Below are 22,450 nucleotides of genomic sequence, written 5' to 3'. Positions count from 1 at the left end.
TCGCTCTTGTGGGCGGGGCAGTGGGTCGGGATGTCTGTCTCTGCTCCTCCAGCTGCTTGTTCACAGGCAGCGTGGGGAGTCTATGGTGGTCAAGGGAAGATGGATGGTGCAGCCGGCTCTAGAGACAGGCAGGAGAGGGGTTTGTCATTCGTGGCGCACCCCGCAGAGGGTGCTGCTGCACTGCCGGAAAGCCCAGGCTGGCCGGATGCATGCGGCTCGACTCAGCCACATCTGAACTGAGTGGTTTGGTGTTGGTGATGTCTCCTTCTCCTTGTTCAGGCTCTTCTGCTGTGCTTTGGGGCAGCGGCAATTCTTTCAGTGCTTCTCATCCACCCTCCCCAGGGCTTCTGCAATGCTCTGGGTATTTTCTGTCTTTGCTTTTGCCCTGCTTACAGCTCTGCCTTGGCTAAGGATGTAGTTGGAACAGTCTTGTGTTAACTGCTGCCTCCATTGGCATCGTGGTAACTGGTAGGGAAGCAGTAGCAGAGCTTTCACCTTGCCAGTGTGTGATCTCTTTACCCCCAAATTGCTCTTAGCTTCTCCCTTCCTAGGGAGAATGCTGGCAGTACAGCTCTTGGTGCTGCCTTAGTGTCTTGCACAGGCAAATAATTTCACCTACCGCTTGAAAGGCAGCCTCTAGGATGCCTGTGACTGCTGGGGAGCCACAGACAGTCTTGCCCTTCGCTTCCCTCTCTCTCTCTTACCTCTGCATTTTGCTGAGTGCTCTTGCCAGAAGCTGCTCCCTGGAGTGGCAGTCCTGGGTCCTCGGAGCTTGGCTGTGATGCCAACCTGAGAGGGAGGTGAGGTGGGCATTTGTGCAGGAGCGGGAGAGGTGAACGGAGAGGCTCCCTGTGTGTCTGCAGGCATCAGGGACAGGTGAGGAGGCCATGGTCAGCGTCATCTGCTCCTACGATGACCTGAGCCGCAAGCTGTGGAACCTGAAGGGGCTGCCGCTGACGGCGACGGCTGTGCAGGGCGTCCATCCAGCTCTCCGGTACACAGATGTGAGTGTCCCCGGGCACAGCCCATGTGTGGGGGTCTGTGAGGAACTGGGGGGAGGCCCTGGGCTGAGAGGGGACAAGAGAGAATTAGTCACTCTCTGCTTTTGTGGCTCCCGAGAGCCCTCAGGGTGATGCAGTGCCTCTTTGCTACCCCGTCCCTGGGGCTGGCTGTGCACAAGTTGGCCAAGCCCTCCGTGCCGGGGGGCTTTGCTGGAGTGGGAGGTTTGGGGTGAGGGAGTGCACAGTGCCCTGGGGTTTCTGCTCCCTGTTCTTAGTCCCTGGGTGGCTGTTCTCTCCCAGGTCTTCCCTCCCATTCCCATGAAGCCGATTTATTCCTTCCATACCCGAATCAGGACCAAGCACTTGCTGCTTCCCTCAGAGGAGAAGCCCTGCCCAGCCTACATAGCCCCTTTGAAGGGTAAGTTGGGAGTGATGTGAGTGGGAGATGATTTGGCGGGGGGCACTTGTAGGCATGCAGTGGTGCTGGCTCTGTTACTGCTGTGTTGGTGTGCTGCAGGTGGGAGCAGAGCCCTGGCTCTTCCTGCTCTCCTGCTGCAACCTCTAGTCCCAGCCACCCCTACCCAACAGCTCATTTCTGTGTGGGGCTCATTGGCTTCCTGCTGTCCCTTTGCCCCCAGTCATCTGCCACATGGAAGGCAGTGGCCAGTGGCCGCAGGACAAAGAAGCCATCAAGCGCATCAAGGCGGCTTTCCACCTCCAGCTGGCTGAGCTCCTCCAGCAGCAGCACCAGCTGGTTTGCAGACCTGCAGTCACCCACACCGACGTGTACAAGGTAGGGGGGCTATGGGGACCTTCTCCAGACCTGGCTTGTTACCAGTGATGCAGGCAGGGGGTTGTGGCAGTTGTCCCACAGGACAAATCCAGCATTTGGATGGTGGGCCTAGGAAAGAGCACAGTGAGACTGTGCTGATGCTGGGATGCTGCTGCTGTGTCCCTGAGGTGCAGCGTAGCACACCAGCCTGCTTATGTTACCACCAAGCCTGACTTCACCTTCTGCTCCCACTCAGGATGGCTACGTTTTCCGTCTCCAAGTAGCCTACCACCGGGAGCCTCTGATCTTGAAGGAAGTGGTCACCCCGGAAGGGATGCTGAAGTACCAGGACACAGAGGAGTCTCGGCAGCTGGAGCTGGAGACGTTGCATCTGCCCCATCTAACCAGCTCCTTGCATGGGTAGGTGAGGCGGGGGGTGCCTGGGGAGCCAGGACACAGGACATGGCTGGAAGCCAGCGTGAAGGTGCCCTTGGACAGAGGGTGATGGTGGGGAGAGGAGCTCACCGTGGGAAGTGGCCCTTCTGCCCACCTCGTGAGAGTCTCTGTGGGAGGATGGAGGGACGAATGTGGGTGGGGGCAGCACCACTTGTCCCTGTTGTCACATTCAAGGTCACTGGTATGGGGAGACAAGTACCAAAGAGCCGCATGTTTAGAGAGGAGCATGTGGCAGCATTTCCCCTTCTTTCCCCCAAAATCTCAACACCCACAGAGTGCCCTGTGCTCATGATGCTGTGCACATGTTCCTGGTGGATGTTTGCCTCTCTCTTCTCTTCTGCCGAATGCCAAAAAGGCGTTTTGGGTCCTGGAATATGTGGGTTGAGCAGTGGCTTGTCTCCCTCCTCACAGGCTCCAGCAGCAGCACCCCGTCTTTGGCAGCAGTTGCCGGCTGGCCAAGCGCTGGGTCAGCGCCCAGCTCCTGAGTGACAACATCTCTGAAGAGTGTGTGGATCTCCTCGTGGCATTTCTCTTCCTCCACCCGGCCCCCTTCACGCCGCCCAGGTGAGGATGAGGAGCCCAGGCTGGCTGGATAGGGATTTTGTGGGTTTTTTTGGTGGTAGTTTTTTTTTTTTTCTCTTTACCTGGGATGGAGGAGGAATGGAATGCTGCTAGGGCAGGAGGTGCTGGGAGCATGCACAGCATTGAGCGTGAGGCCCCTGTGCTGCCAAAACACTGTCCTAAGCCCTGTTGGACTGACAAGAGGAGATGGAGATGCTCTGTGCTGCAGGGCTGTGGCTTCCCCTGCCCAGTATGCCACAGAGTGAGAGGAGAAGGAGCTAAGGATGGGAGCAAGTGTCTTCATGGCCTCTGGGTGCTGGCAGCACAACCGTGGGGTGTGTGTTGTGCCTTCTTGAGGACTGGTGGGGCCCCTTGTCCTGTGGGGGATGGCCAGGAGAAGCAGGGGCGAGGGCTGTGTTGTGGCTGCCAGCACGCTGGGGCTCCTGGGTTCCCTGGGAGGCATGTTACGGTGGTGCTGGTGGCTGCAGTCTCCCTTCCTCCTGGAGAGGACTCCTGAGGGAAGGGTGAGAGGTTGGCTGCTGAATTGGAGTAGCATGTTGGTAAATAACCCTGCAGGGCCAATTGCTCGCTGGCCTCTGGCAGGTGGATGGGATGCAGCCCAGTGGGAGTGAAATGAAGTTAAAGGGAGTGGTTTTGCTCCATGTGGAGCCAAAAGGTTACTCTGCCCTGTACTTGGGGTCTGGTTTCCTTCCCCAAAGTAGCAGGAGTAACAGCCTGATGCCTGGAATGCTTTCCTGTCTCCTAAAATACCCTGCTAGCAGGAGCCCCATGGTCCCAGCTGTCTGGCTTTGCATATGTGTTGTGTTACAGGGGAAGAGGCAACAGTGGTAGCTCGGCTGGCTTTGTTCGGAGCTGCACTGGAGATGGGAGCAGCCCTCTTTCCACCTCCTTCTTGCTCCAACCCCGGGATTCTGGGTTGGGGGAGTGGTGGGAGATGGGGCAACCAGGGGCAATGTTTCACTTTTTGTTAGTTTCTTTTACGTGGGGAGGGAGGAGCAAGGGGGAAGACTTCCCCTGGGGATTCAGAGAAGAGGAAGTGTCTCATGCTTGTTCTGGACTTCCATCTCCAACCATGGGACATCCCTTCTTGGGCTGTGTGTGGGCTGGGCGTCGCTAAGTCACCCCCAAGCCCCTCTTGCTGCCAAGGGAGCAAATGCTGGTGTTGAACGGTTTTGTCTTGCCTGCAGCTCTCCTCAGGTGGGGTTCCTGCGCTTCCTTGACCTGCTGGCAACCTTTGACTGGAAAAACAACCCTCTGATCGTCAACCTGAATGCTGGCCTCACAGGTGAGCAGGCAGCATGCAGGAGAGCTGTGGTGTGAGGGTCTTGAGCCCTCCTTGGTCAGCGCCTGGCTGCTGGGTACTTGGATACATGGGGGCATCACAGCTTCTGCTGGGGACAAGGAGTTTTTCCCGTCCCTCCCTCGTGTCCTGCTACGCTTTTGAAGCCCTCTGCTCCTTTGTAGCCAGCATTTTTGCTTGAGGTTTTGCCCTGGCTTTTGGAGTCCAAACCCTCAGCTGTGCTGGGAGAGCGGTCAGGCTCTTGAATGGTAGCTTCAAAGCCTCCTGTACTGTGTCTGCTTTGAGAGCACTGCCGCCCTGGATCACGGGGATGTCTACTAGTCACAGATTTCAAAACCTGCAAGGGAAAAGGGCTGCAGTCCTCCAGGTTTTGTTACCTCCTGAGCATTGCAAATTTCCTGGTAAAGGCCTCTGGTTTCTGAAGGAGTCTGTTGGTGCATCCAAGTGGACCAGTGGTCGTGCCCTCTTCTCTGTGTTTTGCCTGTTGATTGTCTTTCGGATACATGCCATCTTTCCCCAGGAGCCAGAAGAGACCACGGGATTGTCTTGGCTTTGGGTGGTGGGGGAGATAGCTACACCCAACTTTTAAAGGAGACTTCCAAGAAAAGGTGAAGCTGTTTGGTAGTGGTGTGTGCAATGCCAGAGGGAGCAGCTGTTTCTGTGGCTTTCAGCACTCCCTCAACTTCTTCTTTTTTGAGAGAGAGAATTGGGTTTTGGAAACTGGTATTTTTCTACTGTCCAGCTTTTTTTAATGAACTAAATGGGAAGCGGTTTCGGCCAAAGAACTATTTTTGGCCTGCTTGAGGGGGCAGGGGGAAAAGTAGAAAACTCTTTGGGTACAAACTGTCGTTAGCTTATAGTGTGAGTTCCCAGCCTGTGTCAGTCCCAGTGCCTGCTGTGTCTTGAGCCATGTCTGGGCCTGCCTGGGTGGCTTTAGAGCAAAAGTCCATCTAGCCCTGTGTCCTGTCTCCAAAACTTCCCGCAGGCAGATGGTGAGGGAAGTGTGAGAATAGAGTAAGCCTGGGCGATGGAGCACGTGGACTGTGGGATCAGGGGGCGGGAGAGGATAAAGCCTGTTGTACTGTCCTTTTCTGGGGTGCAGTACATGGGCAAGAGGGCTGGCGGGCTGTGGATGGGGCAGAGCTTCTCACCCATCTGCCTGCCCTCACCAGAGGCTGACTGCACAGAGATCAAGAACAAGTTTGTGGCTGCTCGCTCTCGCCTCCCTGTCATGTTCATCGCCACCCCTAAAGACCGGTGGAGCTCCATGTGGACCCGAGAGCATCCCTCAGCACAGGTGAGCTGGGCCCTCTGTCCTTACTGTGTGGTGGCTGCTGGCTTGGGGCAGTTCCCCGCTTTCAGTGCTGGAGCCAGCTCCAATGGCCCTGTGGGTGAGTGGGGTCTCTGCTACATCCAGGACTGCCAAGCTTCACCCTCCGGCTTTCTTCCCTCCCCAGATCCTGCAGCGCCTTCTTGTGCTGGCCTCAGAGTCTCTCCGCGCCCTGGAGGAGCAGCTCATGGACCCACTCAACAGCCAGGATGTGAAGGTAACCCCTTGGGGTGCCAGCACAAGGGTTTTCAGCCTCTGGCAGGTCTTCAGTGGTGACTGCTGGGATGTGTTACTAGCATTTGAGCTGTGGCCATGCGTGGTTGCCCCAGGATGAAGAGCAGCAAGGGTGGGAGCTGGGAGGCTGGTGCCCGCGCTGTGCTACCCTGCTTCTTGGGCACCCAGCTCTGGATAGCAACTTGGGGTGAAATGTCATTGACTGGGGAAAATTTACTTTGTATTCTCTGGTTTCCTTGGGGCGTGAGCAAACCTGCAATGTTCCCGTGCTGAATCGGTCTCATGTCTGTGGCCAGAACAAATGGTGCCTCTGGGAGACTTGTCTTGGTGTAACTGTGCAAATCTGGCTTGTGTGCTTGAGTCTAACCAAGCCCAGGGCCGCAGAGGTTTTGGTAGGATGCTAGCGGGCACTTTAGGAAGATGTTATTTTGGTTTGAGCAGAGGAGCAAGGCCATATGTAGTTTAACCCTCTTCATTTTCTCTTTTAAGTTAAAACATCCATTACTCAAATGGGCGTGGGAGATGCAGACAGTTATTTGCCCTTTGAAGGGGAGTTACGTGTATTTTGGAGGGGAGCTTGTTGGTGTACCAAGTAGTGACTTAGGCAGTTGAAGCTGAGAGGACTCAGAAAGCCAAACAGATATGACAGATTTACATTAGAAAAAAACTCACATGGGGTGGGTTTTTTTCCTGCCTAGGCAATTAAAAAAAGGATTTACTGACGTTGCTTTCAGTTTTGCTGCATTTTGTGCCGGAAGTGTTACAGGGGTGAGATCTACTTGAGGCAGGAGCAGTGTGTGTTACTGGGATGTGAAGGAGTGAGATGCTGTACACGTGACATGTGCCCGGTGTGCCTCAGTCGCAGTGCGGACCCAAGGCAGAAACCCAAGGGGTGCAGTGTGAGCTGGTGATGGTTAGCTCCTGAAACAAGCCATTGCCTGTCCATAGCATCCTCCCAACCCCTCGACTCAGCCTCCTCAGTCCTCCTTCCCCCTCCCCTTGGCCATTGCAGTGGGATCCTTTCTCATCTCCGGGGTGCCCCTCTGGTCTGTGTCAACATCCTCCCAGGCCAGGGACGTTCTTTAGGGATAAACATGGGATGCTGTTTTCAGGGCTGCTAATCTGTTTGTAAGCAGAACTTGGAAGAGGGAAAAGCCTTTCCAGTGCAACTTGGAGTTGCCTCCTCTTCTCTTGTATCTAAGAGGGTGCTCAAGGGTTTTTTTGGTCTGTGTTTGAGTTGCCTGGGGATGTGTCTGCTCTGATGCAGATTCAGACACGGGTTTGTGAGGTCTGTTTCTTTGCTCCAAGGTGGGTACAATAAGCCATCGATTTGGTCAGCTGGGTGGGAGAGGGGGTCTCTGTGGACCAGAGCTGGGACTCGGTGCTGGTCACTGATATTCTTCATGTGTATTCTCCCCAGCCTGGCTATAAACCAGCTCTGAGCAGTTGGGCAGTGTCCCACACCTCTGTTCATGTCCCTGCATCATTTATTCTTCAAAAAATGTACACATTTTTAAGGTTTTTTTTTCCATTTTAGTACAGCTGTATTCACTGTGCCAGATCCTGCCTGTCCAAATATTTATGTGTCTGGGATGGCTCCCCTCCATTAATGGGACACCCTCTCACCCTCTGTCTGCTTGATGGAAGATGCTGCTGCCCTCTGGGGCAGCTCCTGTTGGACAGACGGGACCGTCCTGTTACTGCACTGCTCCTCGTGTCCCCTGGCTCCTCTTAGCTTCTTGACTCCCCTCTTTGTTCTGAGACTCTTCCACATGCAGCACGGTTACCTGTCTGAGCTCACTGTCTGCCCCTCTCTCAACCACCCACCCCACTGTCATGCACTCAGGTGAGCTTCCTGGGGTCTCTGGTCAGGGCTGGAGAGGACCATGTTGGCCCCCTGGAAAGCTCTTCTTCAGGGACCACCCTCAAGTCCTGGGGACAGTAGTTAGGTTTTTCTGCTGACCTGGGAAACTAATAGGGTAGAGAGTGTTAGTCCTTCTGACTAGATGTCTGATGTGGGTAGGGAGCATCTCCCTTCTGTAAGGGTTGAGCTTGCTGGACAGTTGGGCTGTGGCAATCGAGTGTCTTTCCTGGTGCACTACAGTGGTCCAGAGAACATTTAGCCTGTCCACGGGGAGATGGCCATGGGGGAACCACCTTGCTCTTGATAGAGTCCTTGTTACAGCACTTGCATGGGGTAGAGGGGAGTGAGGGTCACATCCTTCTGATGCAAGCGGAGCCCATGCAGGATCGGGGACATGTCTCAGCCCAGAGGGAATGAGATGGCCAGTATGGGCTGGAGCTCCCCGTGGCTCCACCACAGCCATGTTTTTCATGTGGATGTTTTGGCAAACTTCTGACATTAATCTCACAAAAATTTTGGCTTTGGTTTACTAAGTTCTAAGGAGAAGGGAATAAAATGCAAGCAAGGACTTGGGAAACCTCTCATCTTTCCTGCTTGCCTATGTCCTATATTGAGTAGCACTGGTCTTTTCTCCCTACAGATGGTCTTCCGTCCTCCTCTGGACTTCTATGATGTCCTAATCCACCTGAATCCAAACCAGATTCCTCGTCATCTGGAGAGCGTGGACCGGCCACTGAAGTCGTTTTCCCGGGGCGTAGTGAAGAACAGCACTGCAGTGAAGATCCTCTTTCCTGTGGTGGATTACGACCCCGTACAGTGCTACCTCCAGGAGCTGAGAGTAAGCACAGCCCTTTGGGGAGGCACAGGGGGCTACCTGCCTAAGGGGCAGCTGCCTTCCAACATTCGGGCCATTAGTTGCCTGCCACTGCAGGACCTAGCTGGTGACACCTTTATGTATTTTGCATGTGATAGTCGCTCTTTGTGTGCATCTGAAATCACTTCTTCAGCAGCAGACCTGGTGAATGCAGCACCCGTTCCATGGAAATGGTTGTGCTGCTGATGTGAGAATGACCTCAAATACAAAGCACCTGGAGCTTTTGCTGAAGAATATGATATTTCAGTGCAAAAGTATCTTTAAGCCATTTGTCTGTAGTCCTTTAATTGACTTTTCATGGCTTTTTGCACCAACTGGGGTGCATGATGGACAGTAGCTACCCTTATCTTCTGGGGGGATATACAGGAATCCATACCATGGTACTGGTAGGGCTCCTGCTGTTAGGCCAGTGGTTGCATGAGCCATAGAGGCTGAATATTGGTCACAGGATGGTTTCTCTGGGGCTGGTTGCGTGCATGATGGCAGAGGAGGTTGGTAATGTGGGTATATGGAGAACATCAGTATCCAAAATTTTCAACCCCGTGCTTTTCTACCATGTAGCCATGCCAAAGTCTCAGCAAGCTAGGAAGATGTGCAAGGTTCTGGGTGGCAGCGGTGCTCCACGCTGGATCTGGACAGCCAGTACTTTGCAGATGTGCAGCCTCTGCATCTTTGGCCCTTCACAGCTTTGTGTGTAGTAGCTGAGTAAATGTTAGTGTGCAGAGAGGTGGGGCTGTGAAGCCCTTTTTTCAAAACCTGGCTTGCCTTTCAAGTGCCATCATCCCTTACCCACAGAAGTGCTGTGAAGCAGTGTCAGAACTGCTGTAGGAATTACAGGCTAGCTTTGGCAAGAAGGATGCCGCGGAAGTCTCCAGCCCTGTTCCTCACTCAGGTCAGAGCCAGCTTTGACGTTAGAGCAGGCTGCACAGAGCCCCGTCCTGTTGAATGCCGACTGTGTCCAGGGATGGAGATTTCCCACCTCCCTGTCCCAATATTTGGCCACCATTGTGAAAATTTGTTTCCTAATATGTGACTGGGATTTCCCTTATTGCAGCATGTGCTGGCTCCTCAGGCCCCTGTGGCAGCCAGACTGTGCTAGTGGCAGCTTGGTGGAAGGCAGAGCTGGAGCTTGGGGAGGGGGAGTTTTTCATCCACCTTTCCGTGTGCTTCTCTTGCCTGAAGATTTGGTATCAGCTTCTCTCCAAGCTTGCGTTGGAGAAGGAGGTGTCCCTGCAAAAGAAAAAGTCTTTGTGTGGAGTCTTTTCTCTTCCTGGGCTGCCTTCTGAAGGCTTGCAGGGTTTAGCATTTGCTGGTCCCCAAGTTGCTTAATCCTGCACAGCCACTGAGTGTTTCTCTGCTGCTGCTGCCAGGCTCAGCAGTGGTGGCAGCTGCAAGGAGGGACGGCAGAAAGGTCCAGATCTTGCCTCCAGGTCCATAGAAGGAATTGCAGAGGTGCCTGAATTAGAACTCCAGGCTGGAAGATGCTGGGCTCCCTAGGTTCAAGCTCCCCTTTCACCTGAACCCAGGTAGTTTAGGAGGTGGCCAAAGAAAACTTAGGAGGGTTTATTTGAAGGTTTCCTCAACCCTAGGCACAGCCCCGTTACCTCCCACGCTGCCTGCCAGCTGCGTTTCGTGCTGATCTCTGCCCAGTCTATCGGAATCTGCTGTGGCTTCAGCAGAGCTGCCGGGTGCAAGCTCTGTCCTTCTGTCACCCACACCAGGCTGGGACAGTCTTGGGGGGCAAGGAAGTGAGAGACAGGGATGCATGGAAGACCTCTTTGGGGAAGACTTCAAAATTGTCCCACAATTTCCATGCAAGTAGCACTGCTTGTTTAGCTAGAAAGTCATGGAGGAAAAGAGAGGGGAGAGAAGGTGCTCAGTGCTCTCCTGCCTTCAAGAAGGAAGGTGGTTTTGAAGCTGGAGGTCCTGCAGGGCACATTGCAGAGTATTTGGGGGGTTACTTGGGGTTCAGGATATGCAAGAAGCACCCAGGATATGGGAGAAGCACCCTGCATGACTTTTAAAAGGGAGCAGGAAGCATAGCGATTAGGAACTGTTCACTATTTCACTCTTCCCTGGCATCTGGATCTGAGGAGGAATATCAAGACCAGCCTGTCTCTTCCGTTCCCTGTATGGTGCGGATTTGACCTGCCACCATGAAACCTCAACCAAGAGGCATAGATCTGGCAGGAAATGGAGTTTCTTAAGCCTGAAATCCCTCTCCACATCATGCTGGCAGCGGGGAGTTAAGAGTTGAATGGAGCCTTTCAGCAGCTGCCAAGGCTCTGGAGGTGCCTGTGTGGATGGAGTCAGAGCCTCCACATGTCCAGAGGGGTCAGGGCTAAGCAACGCTCATGGAGACCTGGCAGGAAGCTGACTTTGTGCTTGAAGAGGAAGTGGAGACTGTTGGACAAGCTGATGGGGAGAGCAGGCTCCTTGGGGAGGCTGTTAACAAGCTTGCAGCAAATCACTCTGTATATCAAGGCACTGGGTCAGGAAACTCATCGGGGTGAGTTGCAGTTTATAGGACTTTTTTGTGCTTTTAGTCAACTCTCTGTCAGCAAATGGCTCCAGAAGTGAAAGGTGCAGAAGAGACCTCCCTGGAAAGCAGCTTTCATTATCCTTTAAGCAATCAATTGATCCAGTCAATTAAGACATCCAAACTGAATTTTTACTGACTGTTTTCTCTAATACAGGTAATAATAGACTCAGAATACAGTTTGATTGAGTTACAAATTACAGCTGGTCTTAAATCCAATATACTAACATCCCAATTAAGAAACATGGATATGAGCAAAGGTCACGTTGCCTCGTTGGAAGCAGTGTTGCGTTCACTTGGTGTCTCTCATTCTTTGGCTTGAGGGTGCTTAGCAGGAATAGAGCACACTGTGGTCACATGTTTCTCCAAAGAGTGAACTATGGGGTAGAGAGCCTGAAATCTGCCTCGGCAGCCCTGGCTGGGGGGCTTTTCCTCTTCTTGAAGGCTCTGAGATAGGTGTGGCTGCGTTCCCTTACGGCCGTCGTATTGGAGGTTATCTTGCAGTACCAGTTCGCTTGGCTCTTCTAGCTTCCAGATCAGTAGCAGGTGGACCTGAAGGGGCTGATGAATATCTCTTTCTGGGCAAACAGGTGTTTCTTCTGGAAAAATCAAAGAGGTGATGCTGCATGTGCTCTCCAGTAACTCAGCCATGTCCACCTGTGTGGGAGGGCCTCAAAAGCTGACTTTTCACTGCAGGGTCACCAGCAAGCAGGTGATGCATTACCGGTGATTGGAACTACCCCATCAGAAATCATCCAGCTTTGTGTCTCAGTGTACCAAGTGTTGCTTGAAGGCAAGATCTTTGCATTGGCTTTGTGCTTACACCTGGCTTTGGTAGCCTCTCCAGCATCTTTGCATTTCTCCTTCCCTGGCTATTACTTCTCAAAGCAGTGTTCAGCTCATCCTCATCCTGAAGGCTGGGAGCCCTGAGGGTGATCCAAATGCAGCAAGAAGTTGGTGCCGGAAAGGAGTGGTGACAGCAGTGAATCCTTATGAGAGATTTTGGATGAGAAGGCACTTGGACGCAGAACTGGCTGGCTTTGACTCGGAGTAATTTGCGAACCCTTAATAGTAAAAACCACAGAATTGAGCAACAGGGTTGTAGTCAAGGCTGATGGTGCAGCCATGGCGGGTTTATAGCAACGAAGGGAGGCATCTGCCATGCAGCAATGCTGTGGGATTTTGTTCTCTTCTATGGGCAGCCCTTTTCTGAGCTTGCCACATGAAGAGGGGATTTAAATGCCCAGACATATTGATTGAGTTGAGAGGGGTAGGGAGTAGCATCTTCCCCACTTGGCCCAGTAACTGGGAGACCCACTTTTCTCCTGGCCAACCTGTTTGCTCCTGAGAGGTCCCTGTTCTTCTCAAATCAAAGGGTTCAGCAAGGCAGGAGCACTCTGGAGCTGAAGGATTGCTGTGTGCCTTCCCCAGTTTGCCTAATCAGAGGAGAAAATTGAAAGGAGGGGAGATGTTGAGTCCTGACTGCTTTAATTTTTCCTGCTGCAAGGAGACATGCTGCAGGAGCTGGTCTGATTGAGTTGCTGTGGTGCCTGGAAGGCTCTGGGTAGAGATGAAGGTCTGGTCATGGGATTCAGATGGCAAATTCTTTAATTCCAGGACAAATCTGATAGAACGGGCCTGTTCTGGGGGTCTGTCCAGATGAGAAGGCTTTGCAGACAGATGCTTTTGAGGGAAAGCAGGTGCCAGACATTCTGCAGAGAGGGCTTCCCTGGAGCCTCAGCCTACCACCAGCCTCCCTGGTGTCTGTGGTCTCCAGCACCTCAGCGAGCAAACGCTGGGTCTGGTCCTGGCAAGGATTCTCCAAAAAGGCTAAGTTAAGTTTAAGTGTCTCAGATGAGGCTCCTGTGGGATCTCTGTTGTGACTACTGGTCTGTGTCATTTTGGCTGTTGAGCTGCCCCCAGACTTTTGCTGGGGATGTGGCTGGGATGTAGCTCTTATTCCAGGGTGGCTTGGCTGTCCTTGAGCTCCAGGGACAATCTTTCTGCCCACATCCAGTGAGTCCTGTGGATATACTTGCCATCCCCATCTGCATGCATTCGGGAGCTCATAAAGCCCAAAGGCTCTGGTCGCTTCCCCAGGGTCCAGAGCTGTTCTCTCATGGTGGGGAAAATCGGATGAAGCTGCCTGTGCCATGTCCGTCTGCGTGTCTATAACAGCTGTTGAAAGACCTAACATTTCTTACTAGGTCTTTGGTCTCAGTGGGTCACTGGTTGCAAAGTACTCTCTTTCACTGAGAGGTAGCTTCCTCTGGCTGCACGGGTCTGTCAGAGAGCTTGTGGCAGAGGAGCTGCCCATCTTGTATAAGGGAGATCTTTCCTGTGCAGATGAGCAGGAAAACGTTTCCTGCTTTACTGTAAACATCCTTCCCTCTAAAGCAATGCTTTCCATTTCTTGCACCTTCAGACAAGACCTATCTGGAAGACTTACAGCCCTTCCCTTTCTTCCTCCCACACTGTAGGAATGCGTATCTTGCTACTGCACGTTAAGAAGGAATTAATGATACTAAAAGTTCTTGGTCTTTTACAATATATAAGCTGTGGTTATGGGAGGTAGCTGGAACTGGTGAAATCTTTTCAGGTCAGACTGTTCCCTTCCTGTTTTAACTGAGAGGCCTGAGTCCTCCTATGGAGACTTGCAGACAGGCAGAGATGAACTGAAGCTCTGTGGGCTTCTGTAGGAAAACTCTCTGTCTGGATCTGTGCCCTCGGAGAGGCCGAGGTGGCAGGAAATTCCCCACTCTTACAGCTTCAGACCAGCTCTGTGACCCTTAGCGTAGTGCCCGGGGTTGGGGGTGGATGCACACAGGCATGCATGTGCGTATCAAGGCATCAGCCCCTCGTGCTTCTTGAGTGAGCTCAGAGGGTACCTGTGGCTACTTTTCTCCTGTGTTGGTAATGCCTTCCTAGAGGTCTACCTGGGGTTCATCCCATAGGAAGTGACTGAAGACTTTTCTCTCAGATGGTTTGGTGGATTGGTGGCCAAGCCATGTTTGCTAATGCAGCCAGGAGAACATGGGTGTCTTTCTTTCCTTGCCATGCTTCTTTGCTGCTGTTCCAAACCCCTGGGACATGGATGCATATGTGGCTCTGATGAGGCACTCGGAGGTGGAAAAGTTTGGATAGTTTGAAATACTGTTCACCAGGTGAATCCCAAGCCTAACACCCAGGTTTCTTTTCTCTTGGAAAACCCCTCTGACACAGAAGTAACCCTAGCCTGGTTTTCTTGGCAGCGCTCCTTGCTCTCTTTGGGGGTGGGGGAGGGCTCTGTGTGTATCATGTAACCTGTGAGCATCAGGGCAGGTCGCAGTAGGTTGACAAGGGCCTTAAAAGTGTTAACCACAGATGTAGTCGTTTGTTGGAAGTAGCTTTTATACTGGTAGATTATACCGGGTTTTATACTGGTGGATCCCTTGCTGAGAGCACTTAAAATGTTCTAAGCACTGAGCAAATGTTGCTTGATGCATTTGCCACTTACCCTATCATCGCACCAGGAAGAGCTGTGAGGTGCATTTCAGCTGCAGAGACCTCCCCAAATGGCTCCTCTTTTTTCCAGCAGCTGTGATGCAATAAGCCCAATCTCTGAGTATAAGTAGGAGCAGTGAAAAAAAAGGTGGATAAATTGTTAGGCAAAAAAAACCCCACCCGTAAACATCAACAATGTTGTTGTTTAACTAGCAACGAGTGCTTACATCATTGCACAGTCCACACTTCAGCCTGAGCTGCTTAATCCAGTAATCCCATTTTAGATCAGGGTATTGTTTTACTCACCATCTTTCTCCATCCTTTCATTCAAACAACCCGGGTGGCTCCTTACAGACCATGAGATAATCTTCTTCCAGGTGCCATGTACCCCTTCCTCAGACTATTAGGCTCCTCCGAATCACAGCACCAAGCTTGCAGGTCCCCTGTGCCTCTGCAAGGTGGGAACCAGCTGTAGGTTTTGCTGATGGCAGGGATCCTGAGCAGGGAGAGCTTTCCCTGGGCCTTTAAAGCTGAATTGTGACCAAAGATACAGCAGCTTGAGAAGGGAGTAAGGGTTCCAATGTGCTCCCTACCTTTTCTCCCTTTTCTCTTAAACTTTCCTTTGAGGAAGGTGTTTGCACGCTCAGGCAAGCCCAGTGGCACTGGGCATGGAGCACGGGATGTGGAAAGGGAGGTGAACTCTGTTTGCTTTACTCCCCAAGCCTCTGTACAAACAGAGGTGCGGTGACTAATACACCAGACCCTTTTAATGCAGTTTCCCAAGAGCTGAATGTGCATCATCTGCAGCTCGGTGGAGCTGGCCCAAGCGCTGTCATGTGGACGATGCTGGGAGCTGCGCAAGTGCAGAAGCTTGCCCTTTGCTGTGATTTTGAACTGGATGCTGTCCTTTTAACATCTGCCCTCAGTTCTCTGCTGTCTGGATAAAAGGTGCTGGATATCAGCAGTAGCTTTATTGGGAAATGAGCTGAGCCTGGGAGGGCTCCTTTACTGCAAATGCTCCTGGCTCCTGTCCAGCAAGACATGCCTGCAAAAAATACTTTCCTTGTAGGGAGCATCATGTGGCACTCGAGACCTCACCCTGTAGAGTAGTGGGGCTTTTTCAGGTTCTCACATGCTCTGTTCCCCTCTGGTTTGGAAAGCTGCACGTTGGCAGTCAGCGTGCCCTGAGCTTTCTTGCCCTTCATTGACCTTTCTCTCCTTCCTGCTGTTTACCTTTTGGCAAAAGGAGGAGTATTGAGTGTTGACTGGGCTCTGTGAGCATAACCCGTTGCTCTCAGCTGAGAAATGCCAGGGTGGGTTGCCTCTTTCTCAATGTATTTTTAGACAGTGGTTTTCTTAGCCAGTTTAGCAAGATAATGCCTTGACCAGCCTTGCCCTCATGAAGATCCCATGAAGTGGGATGAGCTGGCAGGTCTCTGGATCTTCCCAGCTTGATGGCCTAAGCGTGTTGCCCTCTGTTTGTGATACTTCAAGTCTGAACTCATAAATCTGACTCTGAAGGTTGCAGACACCACCACCCCTCCCTGCTTATCAGGTCTTTACTCTTAAAATGCCACCCCACCCTTTGGGATCACTGGTAATACCAACCCAGTCCATGTTTTTTGCCTCCTACTGCAATCCTGGTATGTCCATCCAATACCCCTTCCAAGCTTGCCTTTGATGTTAGGTCTTTTTTTTCATGCACATCCTCATAAAAACCTTATGATACAATGATGCCAGCAGAGACCTCTCTTTGTAAGAGCATGGCTGAGTTGTGGCTGGGGAAATAAGGAGAAAGCTGAACAGGGAGCAGGGGGTCTGTATTTCTTGTAGTAGGTTACTCCAAAGCCGGTGAGGCCATGTACAGAAACTTGTCCTGTACTGATGCTGGGGGCTGTTTGCTCTGCCCAGTGAACATGTGCCGTTGCCTGATGTTAATCTCCACCATGATAAATGAGTGGCAGGGAGCAGCTTTTTGGCTGTCTTGGTCAGCTGCACTCGGGGTGCATATCTCCCAGTACCAGTGTGTTGGGTGCTGAAATGTAGGGCCAGACTTCTGGGTTCGAAAAGTTGCTTGCACACAGCGTTGTTTACTTCCGCTGCAATGCTCAGCCCCTGCCTTCTTGCAGTGCTGGGAATCCAGCTTGCGTGGGCTTGGGGGAAATCAGACTGTGGGCTTTAGTCATCGCTTTATGCAAGATCACTTTTTGAGCTCTCCTGCCCAGCACTACTAAAGGAGCTACTCGTTGAGCTACAGCTGCTGAAACATAGGGGCAGGGAGAGCAGATTCCTGCAGTGCCTCCAATTGAGCGTTTAATCTGTTTGCGCCTCACAGGACTTCGTGTTACTTAAAACTGTTATGTTTCCTTTTGGGACACTGTGTGCTGACAGCACACCTGGGGTTTGTCTGGGGGAAGGTGGAGCTTTGATACCTTTGTTGCACAGACTGCAGGGCTTGAGACACTGGCCTCCAGTGAAAGGTCCTTGACTGGGGTTGGTCTTTGCTGCCATGCAGTGAAACGTATTGTGTCAGGATTGCCTGCTGGGCAGGGCCTGCCTCTTGCCATCTGATGCACTGTAGAATCCTGGACATGGGTGTTGGATGCTGGGATAGAACAACTTGGTAGTGCCAGATCCAGCTGATGGGGGACCATGGTGAGGAACACTCACTGGGTTGACACCTAAGGGGTGGATTTGGATCAGCTGGATGCTGATTTCTTGGTGCTCTTGCAGGCCTGTGGGAGGTGGTGGATTATTTTTCTGCCCTCTGGGATAGCCAGAGGTGGTCAGTGATGAGGTCTGCATGCAAAACTTGAGTGCAGTGCACTCTGTCCATCAAGGCTGGGGGAAAAGAGGCAGCAGGAGGCACCTAGGACTTGTCTATGGGCTGCCAGTTGCTTTCCTTTTGGGAAGCGTTGCTGTTTTGGTCCTGGCTGGTGTGGAGCTCCTGTGTGTCCCTGTGTAAGAAGACTGAATCAGGGATGAGCTCTGGCTCTGGGATGTCTGGTACAACCTCTGTTTGTTTTCTACCCAGGATGCCTTCAGTGATCTCGCCTTGTTCTTCTATGACAAGCATGGTGGGGAAGTGATTGCAGTTTTGTGGAAACCTTTGAGCTTTCAGCCTCAGCCTTTTAAGGTGAGTTCTTGACTCTGCTTTAAGCTTCATGTCACCTTTATGCCCTGAAAGCTTGGAGGGCTTTTCTTCTGCGTTGTAATTGCTTTGTCTCACTCATCAGTCCTAAAGCCCTTTGAGAAATGGAGCTCATAGTTCTGTCTCTTCTTAGAAAGGGTGAAACCAAGACAGGGCTGTGGCCCCCAGTCATCAGCAGAGCTGAGAAGGTAACATGTGTCCCTGGACAAGCCCCAGCACCATGATTAGGGGTCAGAACAGAGCTCTGTGTCCCAGGTGCTCTTCTCTGTTTCCCTCCTGGGAGGCAGGTGATGCCTCATTTGCCAGACATTTGGTGTGTGCAGCAGGCTGTCCGATTCTCGTGGCTTTGGGTGTTTTACCCAGAAATACCCAGCCCGCAAGAAGCTGGGGTGGCTAAGCCTATGTTCATAGTGTCCAAGTCCTACTGATGTACGGAGATATTTTCCAGCTACATTGTGTAGGCTGGCAAACTCTAGGGGGTAGTTAAGCTAGGTGTGAGGCACACTGGAGTGATTCATGCTGCTTTCTATGAAGGAAAGACGCAAAGAAACCAGTGACTCATGGCTCTCAGTTGGCAGCCCAGACTCTTCTGCTGTCAGTCTCTGGGTGATTTATCTCCCCTCTCTTCGTGGCCAGAGGGCACTGGCCATTCAGCCTAGCTGCAGTTGTGAAACCCAGTTAATCACAGTGGTGAAATGAGAGGAGGAGATGCTTGCGTCTGAGCTGAGTGTGGCTTGATTAAACGCGAGGGGTTTTTTACTGGTGGAGCCAAGGATCTGTTCCCACTTAAGGTCTTGACACCCAACAACAGAGCAGAGCAGAGCCCGGGCAGCTTTTACCCAGGGTCATGGTGTGGTTCCTTTTGCATACCCTGTCTGCTCTGCTTACACAAGCTCTGCTTACACAAGCTCTGCCACACACCTGCGTGCTCTTTTCCCACCTCCACTGTGCCCCTGGCCATTGCTTCTCTTCCTTCTTTGTGGTCTTTGGACTGTGGCTCCAGGGTAAACCCTGAAAGGGGCTGGAAGGGCCACTCTTAGAGTTTATTAGCTCTAATAATGAGCAATGACGGTGCTGAGAAGTGAAGCTTAGAAAACTGGGTGTCATGGTGTGGCAGGGTTGGATGTGATAAGGCAGGAGAACAATTTACTTCTCATGTTTGGGGCTTGCAGAGGTTGCGAAGCAGCTCTGAGCGGGTGCTCCCATTTGCGCAATGTTTGTGTGTGTTCTGCAGGCCTCCAGCATGAAAGGAAGGATGGTGACAACTCTGAATAACGAGCTGGTCTGCGTTCCCAATGTGGAGGCAATTCTGGAGGACTTAGAGGTTTTGGGAGAAGGCCTGGTCAAAAGCGTGGAAGCTCGTACAGAGAAATGGACTATCTGAGGTCACTGGGAGGTGTCAGAGAGACCCCTTCTGAAGCAGTTTGTTCACTCTGGGACTGTTCTTTTTTATAAATCAGTCCTAAGAAAGGCTTTCAGCTTTTAAAATCCCAGAACTGTGTGTTTTACTCTATTTATCTTTATATGCCTTATTCAGAAAAGTGATGGGACCTGATACTGTTTTCAAGAATACAAATGCCTTTTTATTATGGAGAAAATATAAAGATGGGATAAAGTTTTTGAAAGTGTTCCCGTTCATTATACAAAACAAAGCTGTGTTCACATGAAAATGTCAGGGCCTGAAAACTCTGAGTGAGGTGTGCATTGGGAAGGCAGTTTCTTAGTTCAATAGAGAGTTCATAGCAGCTGCTGTTATTCTAGTGGTTAGCAAAACCAAAGAAACACTGAGCCGTTCGTTCAAAAATGACCAGGTTATTCTCCTCTACTCAGCCCCGGTGAGACACATAGAATCATAGAATCGTAGAATCGTTTAGGTTGGAAAAGAACTTTAAGATCATCCAGTCCAACCATTAACCCACACTACCAAGTCTACTCTAAGCCAATCAAGGGTAGACTAGACTAAACCATGTCTCGAAGTGCCACATCTACCCGTTTTTTAAACACTTCCAGGGATGGGGACTCCACCACCTCTCTGGGCAGCCTGTTCCAATTCTTGACCACCCTTTCCGTAAAGAAATTTTTCCTAATTTCCAACCTAAACATCTGGCATGCTGTGTCCAATGCTGGGCTCCTCGGTAAAAGAGAGACATGGACACACAGGAGCAGGTCCAGTGAAGGGCAAGGAAGATCATAAAGGGCTTGAACCCCCTGTCATAAGAGGAAAGGCTGCAGGAGCTGAGGTTGTTCAACACGGAGAAGAGAAGGCTCAGGGGGATCTTACCAATGTGTATAATACCTGGTGAGGGAGTAAAGAAGATGGAGCCAGTCTTTTCTCACTGGTGCCCAACGATGGGATGAGAGATATAAATTGAAATGCAGGAAATTCTACTTACAATGCTTTTTTTACCATGAGGATGGTTGAACACCGGCACAAGTTGCCCAGGGAGGTGGTGGAGCCTCCATCCTTGGAGATATTCAAAACCCAACTGGACAGGGTCGTGGGCAGCCTGCTCTAGGTGACCCTACTCTGAGCAGGAGTGTTGGATTCTTTCTTTCATGTGAAATGACCACGGGGACTCCTGATGAGGTAAGAGAGAGAAATAAGAGGGAGTGAATGCACTAGTCCCATCCCCTCTTCTGATGGAGCAAACAGGAAAGTGGGTGAATCACATAAGAGTAAATAAAACAGACTTGGTGAGAGTAGATATTGAAGAGGAAAAAAATAGATGAAGCTTGGAAAGGCAAGTGGATGTTCAGGTAGTTTGATAACTGTAGACAGTTGTTGCTTGGTAAAGAGCATTTTAAATGGGATATTAAATCTATTGCTTCAAGACCTGCTGGCCTCTCCAGCTGTTAGAAGGGTCTGAGGCTTTGTGGAGGAGATTCACAACTTATTTCTCAGATGTTTTCTCTGGAACATTTGAAAGCAGGCGGTGGCAGAGATGGGGCACTGGGCTGATGCTGTCTACCTGGTGCCCATTGATCCAGTGTTTGGAGGCACAAGAGTGTCCTATGGGATAGATACATGTTTGCAGCATCCCTGGTTTTGGGATATATCTGCTACATTAAAATCACAAGAAACATTTTTCTCTCTTCCCTATGTCGGTGGCTGAGGGAGGCTGTAGGTGAAATCCTTTGCCCATCTACTGCTTGCACAAGGTTTTTGAGTACACCTAAACTGAAAAGATTGAAAGCACTTTGTGGGCAAAACAGATATCAAACCTGAGAACAAAGCAGCACTTTCTGTTGTTGCAGTGACCCCTGCAGCCTAAGAAGCTGCTGACAGCTCCATTAGTAAATGAGATGCGGGCAGTGATTTCGACATGTTTCAGAAGCAGTTAAGGATTATGTTTTAAGCTTCTCTTTGTTCTGTTTTATCGTCTTCTACATGTTGGAATCGCTCAGTCTGCTTTCAACGATGGCTGTAATTTTCCTCGGTAGTCAGATTGTTCCTGCTTTTTGTGCCTATCTGACTTCGCTCTCAACATGCAGTTTGACATTGGGATCCTGTAAATCTGCCAGCACAACTGTTGGATGACACTCAAGTTGCTGCACTGGTTGCTTGTGCCAGAGCTCTGCCTGTTCCCTCAACGCTCTGTTCTGCCCTTGCTTTTCCCTTTGCTGTATGTTGTGGATGTAAATGGTTTTGGGCCGCAGCGCCCTCCTCGATGCGTGTATCTGTGCTTTTCCCTAGGGCAGAGGTGTGTGCTGAAGCCTGTGTTAGCTCGCAGGGGAGCAGAGCTTCTCCACCCCTGCTGCCACACCAGGCAGATGGGAAGCTCCTGCTCCCCCTTCCCCGGGGCTGTCACGGGGTGCGGCCCCTCTCTGGTTTATTCCCTGCCTGGCAATATTTACAGAGAGATGGTCTCTGCTTTTGCTGCTGAGCAGTGCCGTAATCCCCCCTGCCTTGTTCTGCCCAGCCCAGCTCCCGTGGCGGGGTAGCTTGTGGGGTATGTGAAGGATATGCTCTGTAGGGATATCCGCCTGCAGCACCTCTGTTTTTATCTGCTGCTGTTACCCTGTCAGGTGTCGTATTGCTGCTCCTTTTCCTTTTTGCCTTTAAAAAGATATAAAACTATGGGTAGCTTCAATCTACTGTATGTTGGATCTTCTCTCTACTCCTCCATCCTTGGGTAAGACACTGTCGTTTGCAGCATGCAGCAAAGGGTCGGGCAGTGTCCAGGCTAGCCTTCTGCAAAAATAACAATGCCAAGTTAACTGGTAAGTGAACTCACTTGTAACCAAACCCTCATACAAATATCAGCCTGCTAGTGTTTCACAAGGTAACACCACTGTGCTCAGCAGCCAGATGTGAGCCTAGGCCAGGCCTTTGCTGCAGATGTTTGCTGTGTAAAGGTCCGTTTTGGTGACAGTAGTATCTCAGCAAAGGCCTTGAAATGAATGCACTTAAGACTGGCAAAACTGACCACTGCTAACCCAGCTTACCTCACCTGGAGGTCATACACCTGTGTCAGCAAAAGTTATCCAAGTAAGACATTATCCCAGCTGTGCTTGCAATGCTCCTCATGTTGCCAAAGCCTTGGTTGACCTGTGGGCTCCTGCCTCCTCTTTCAGAGGCAGAGTAACTCCTCAATGCCTCAAATTCCCCAGTATCCAAATATTTAAAGGTACCTTTGAGCCATTCTGGAGCCCTTGTTTGTACAGTCAAACATTGCAAGTGTTCTGGGTCATGTTGTACCATCTGCTAAAATCAGACATCTGTGGCCAATGTGGGTGGACAAAACCACCTTGAAATTTAGCTGGAAAAGGCTGGGGATCCTCTTACAGATGGGGTGTTGGTGCTCTCTGACTTCTTGACCAACAGTTGGTATCTAAAGCAAAATGCAAAGCACCTCTGCCTCAG

At 51.2% G+C, this 22,450-nt stretch overlaps 1 protein-coding gene across 1 annotated transcript in view; it reads left to right on the top strand.

The window, feature by feature from the left end:
• Positions 1-18,983, top strand: part of NOL6 (nucleolar protein 6) — a 28,042-nt gene extending 9,059 nt beyond the window's left edge. The window contains exons 16-26 of the mRNA XM_075726343.1: positions 864-1,004; positions 1,302-1,419; positions 1,640-1,794; positions 2,030-2,193; positions 2,641-2,793; positions 3,999-4,096; positions 5,284-5,408; positions 5,569-5,658; positions 8,180-8,377; positions 17,470-17,571; positions 18,821-18,983. Of these exons, the coding sequence (XP_075582458.1) occupies positions 864-1,004; positions 1,302-1,419; positions 1,640-1,794; positions 2,030-2,193; positions 2,641-2,793; positions 3,999-4,096; positions 5,284-5,408; positions 5,569-5,658; positions 8,180-8,377; positions 17,470-17,571; positions 18,821-18,970 (1,494 nt within the window). The 3' untranslated portion in view covers positions 18,971-18,983. The remainder of the gene's footprint in view (positions 1-863; positions 1,005-1,301; positions 1,420-1,639; positions 1,795-2,029; positions 2,194-2,640; positions 2,794-3,998; positions 4,097-5,283; positions 5,409-5,568; positions 5,659-8,179; positions 8,378-17,469; positions 17,572-18,820) is intronic.
• Positions 18,984-22,450: the final 3,467 nt, after the last annotated feature.

This window comes from Pelecanus crispus, chromosome Z, assembly GCF_030463565.1.
Source record: "Pelecanus crispus isolate bPelCri1 chromosome Z, bPelCri1.pri, whole genome shotgun sequence".
In the NCBI taxonomy this organism is placed as follows: domain Eukaryota; kingdom Metazoa; phylum Chordata; class Aves; order Pelecaniformes; family Pelecanidae; genus Pelecanus; species Pelecanus crispus.
The sequence above is the reverse complement of the archived record's forward strand: the minus strand, read 5'-3'. Positions and strand labels throughout refer to the sequence as shown.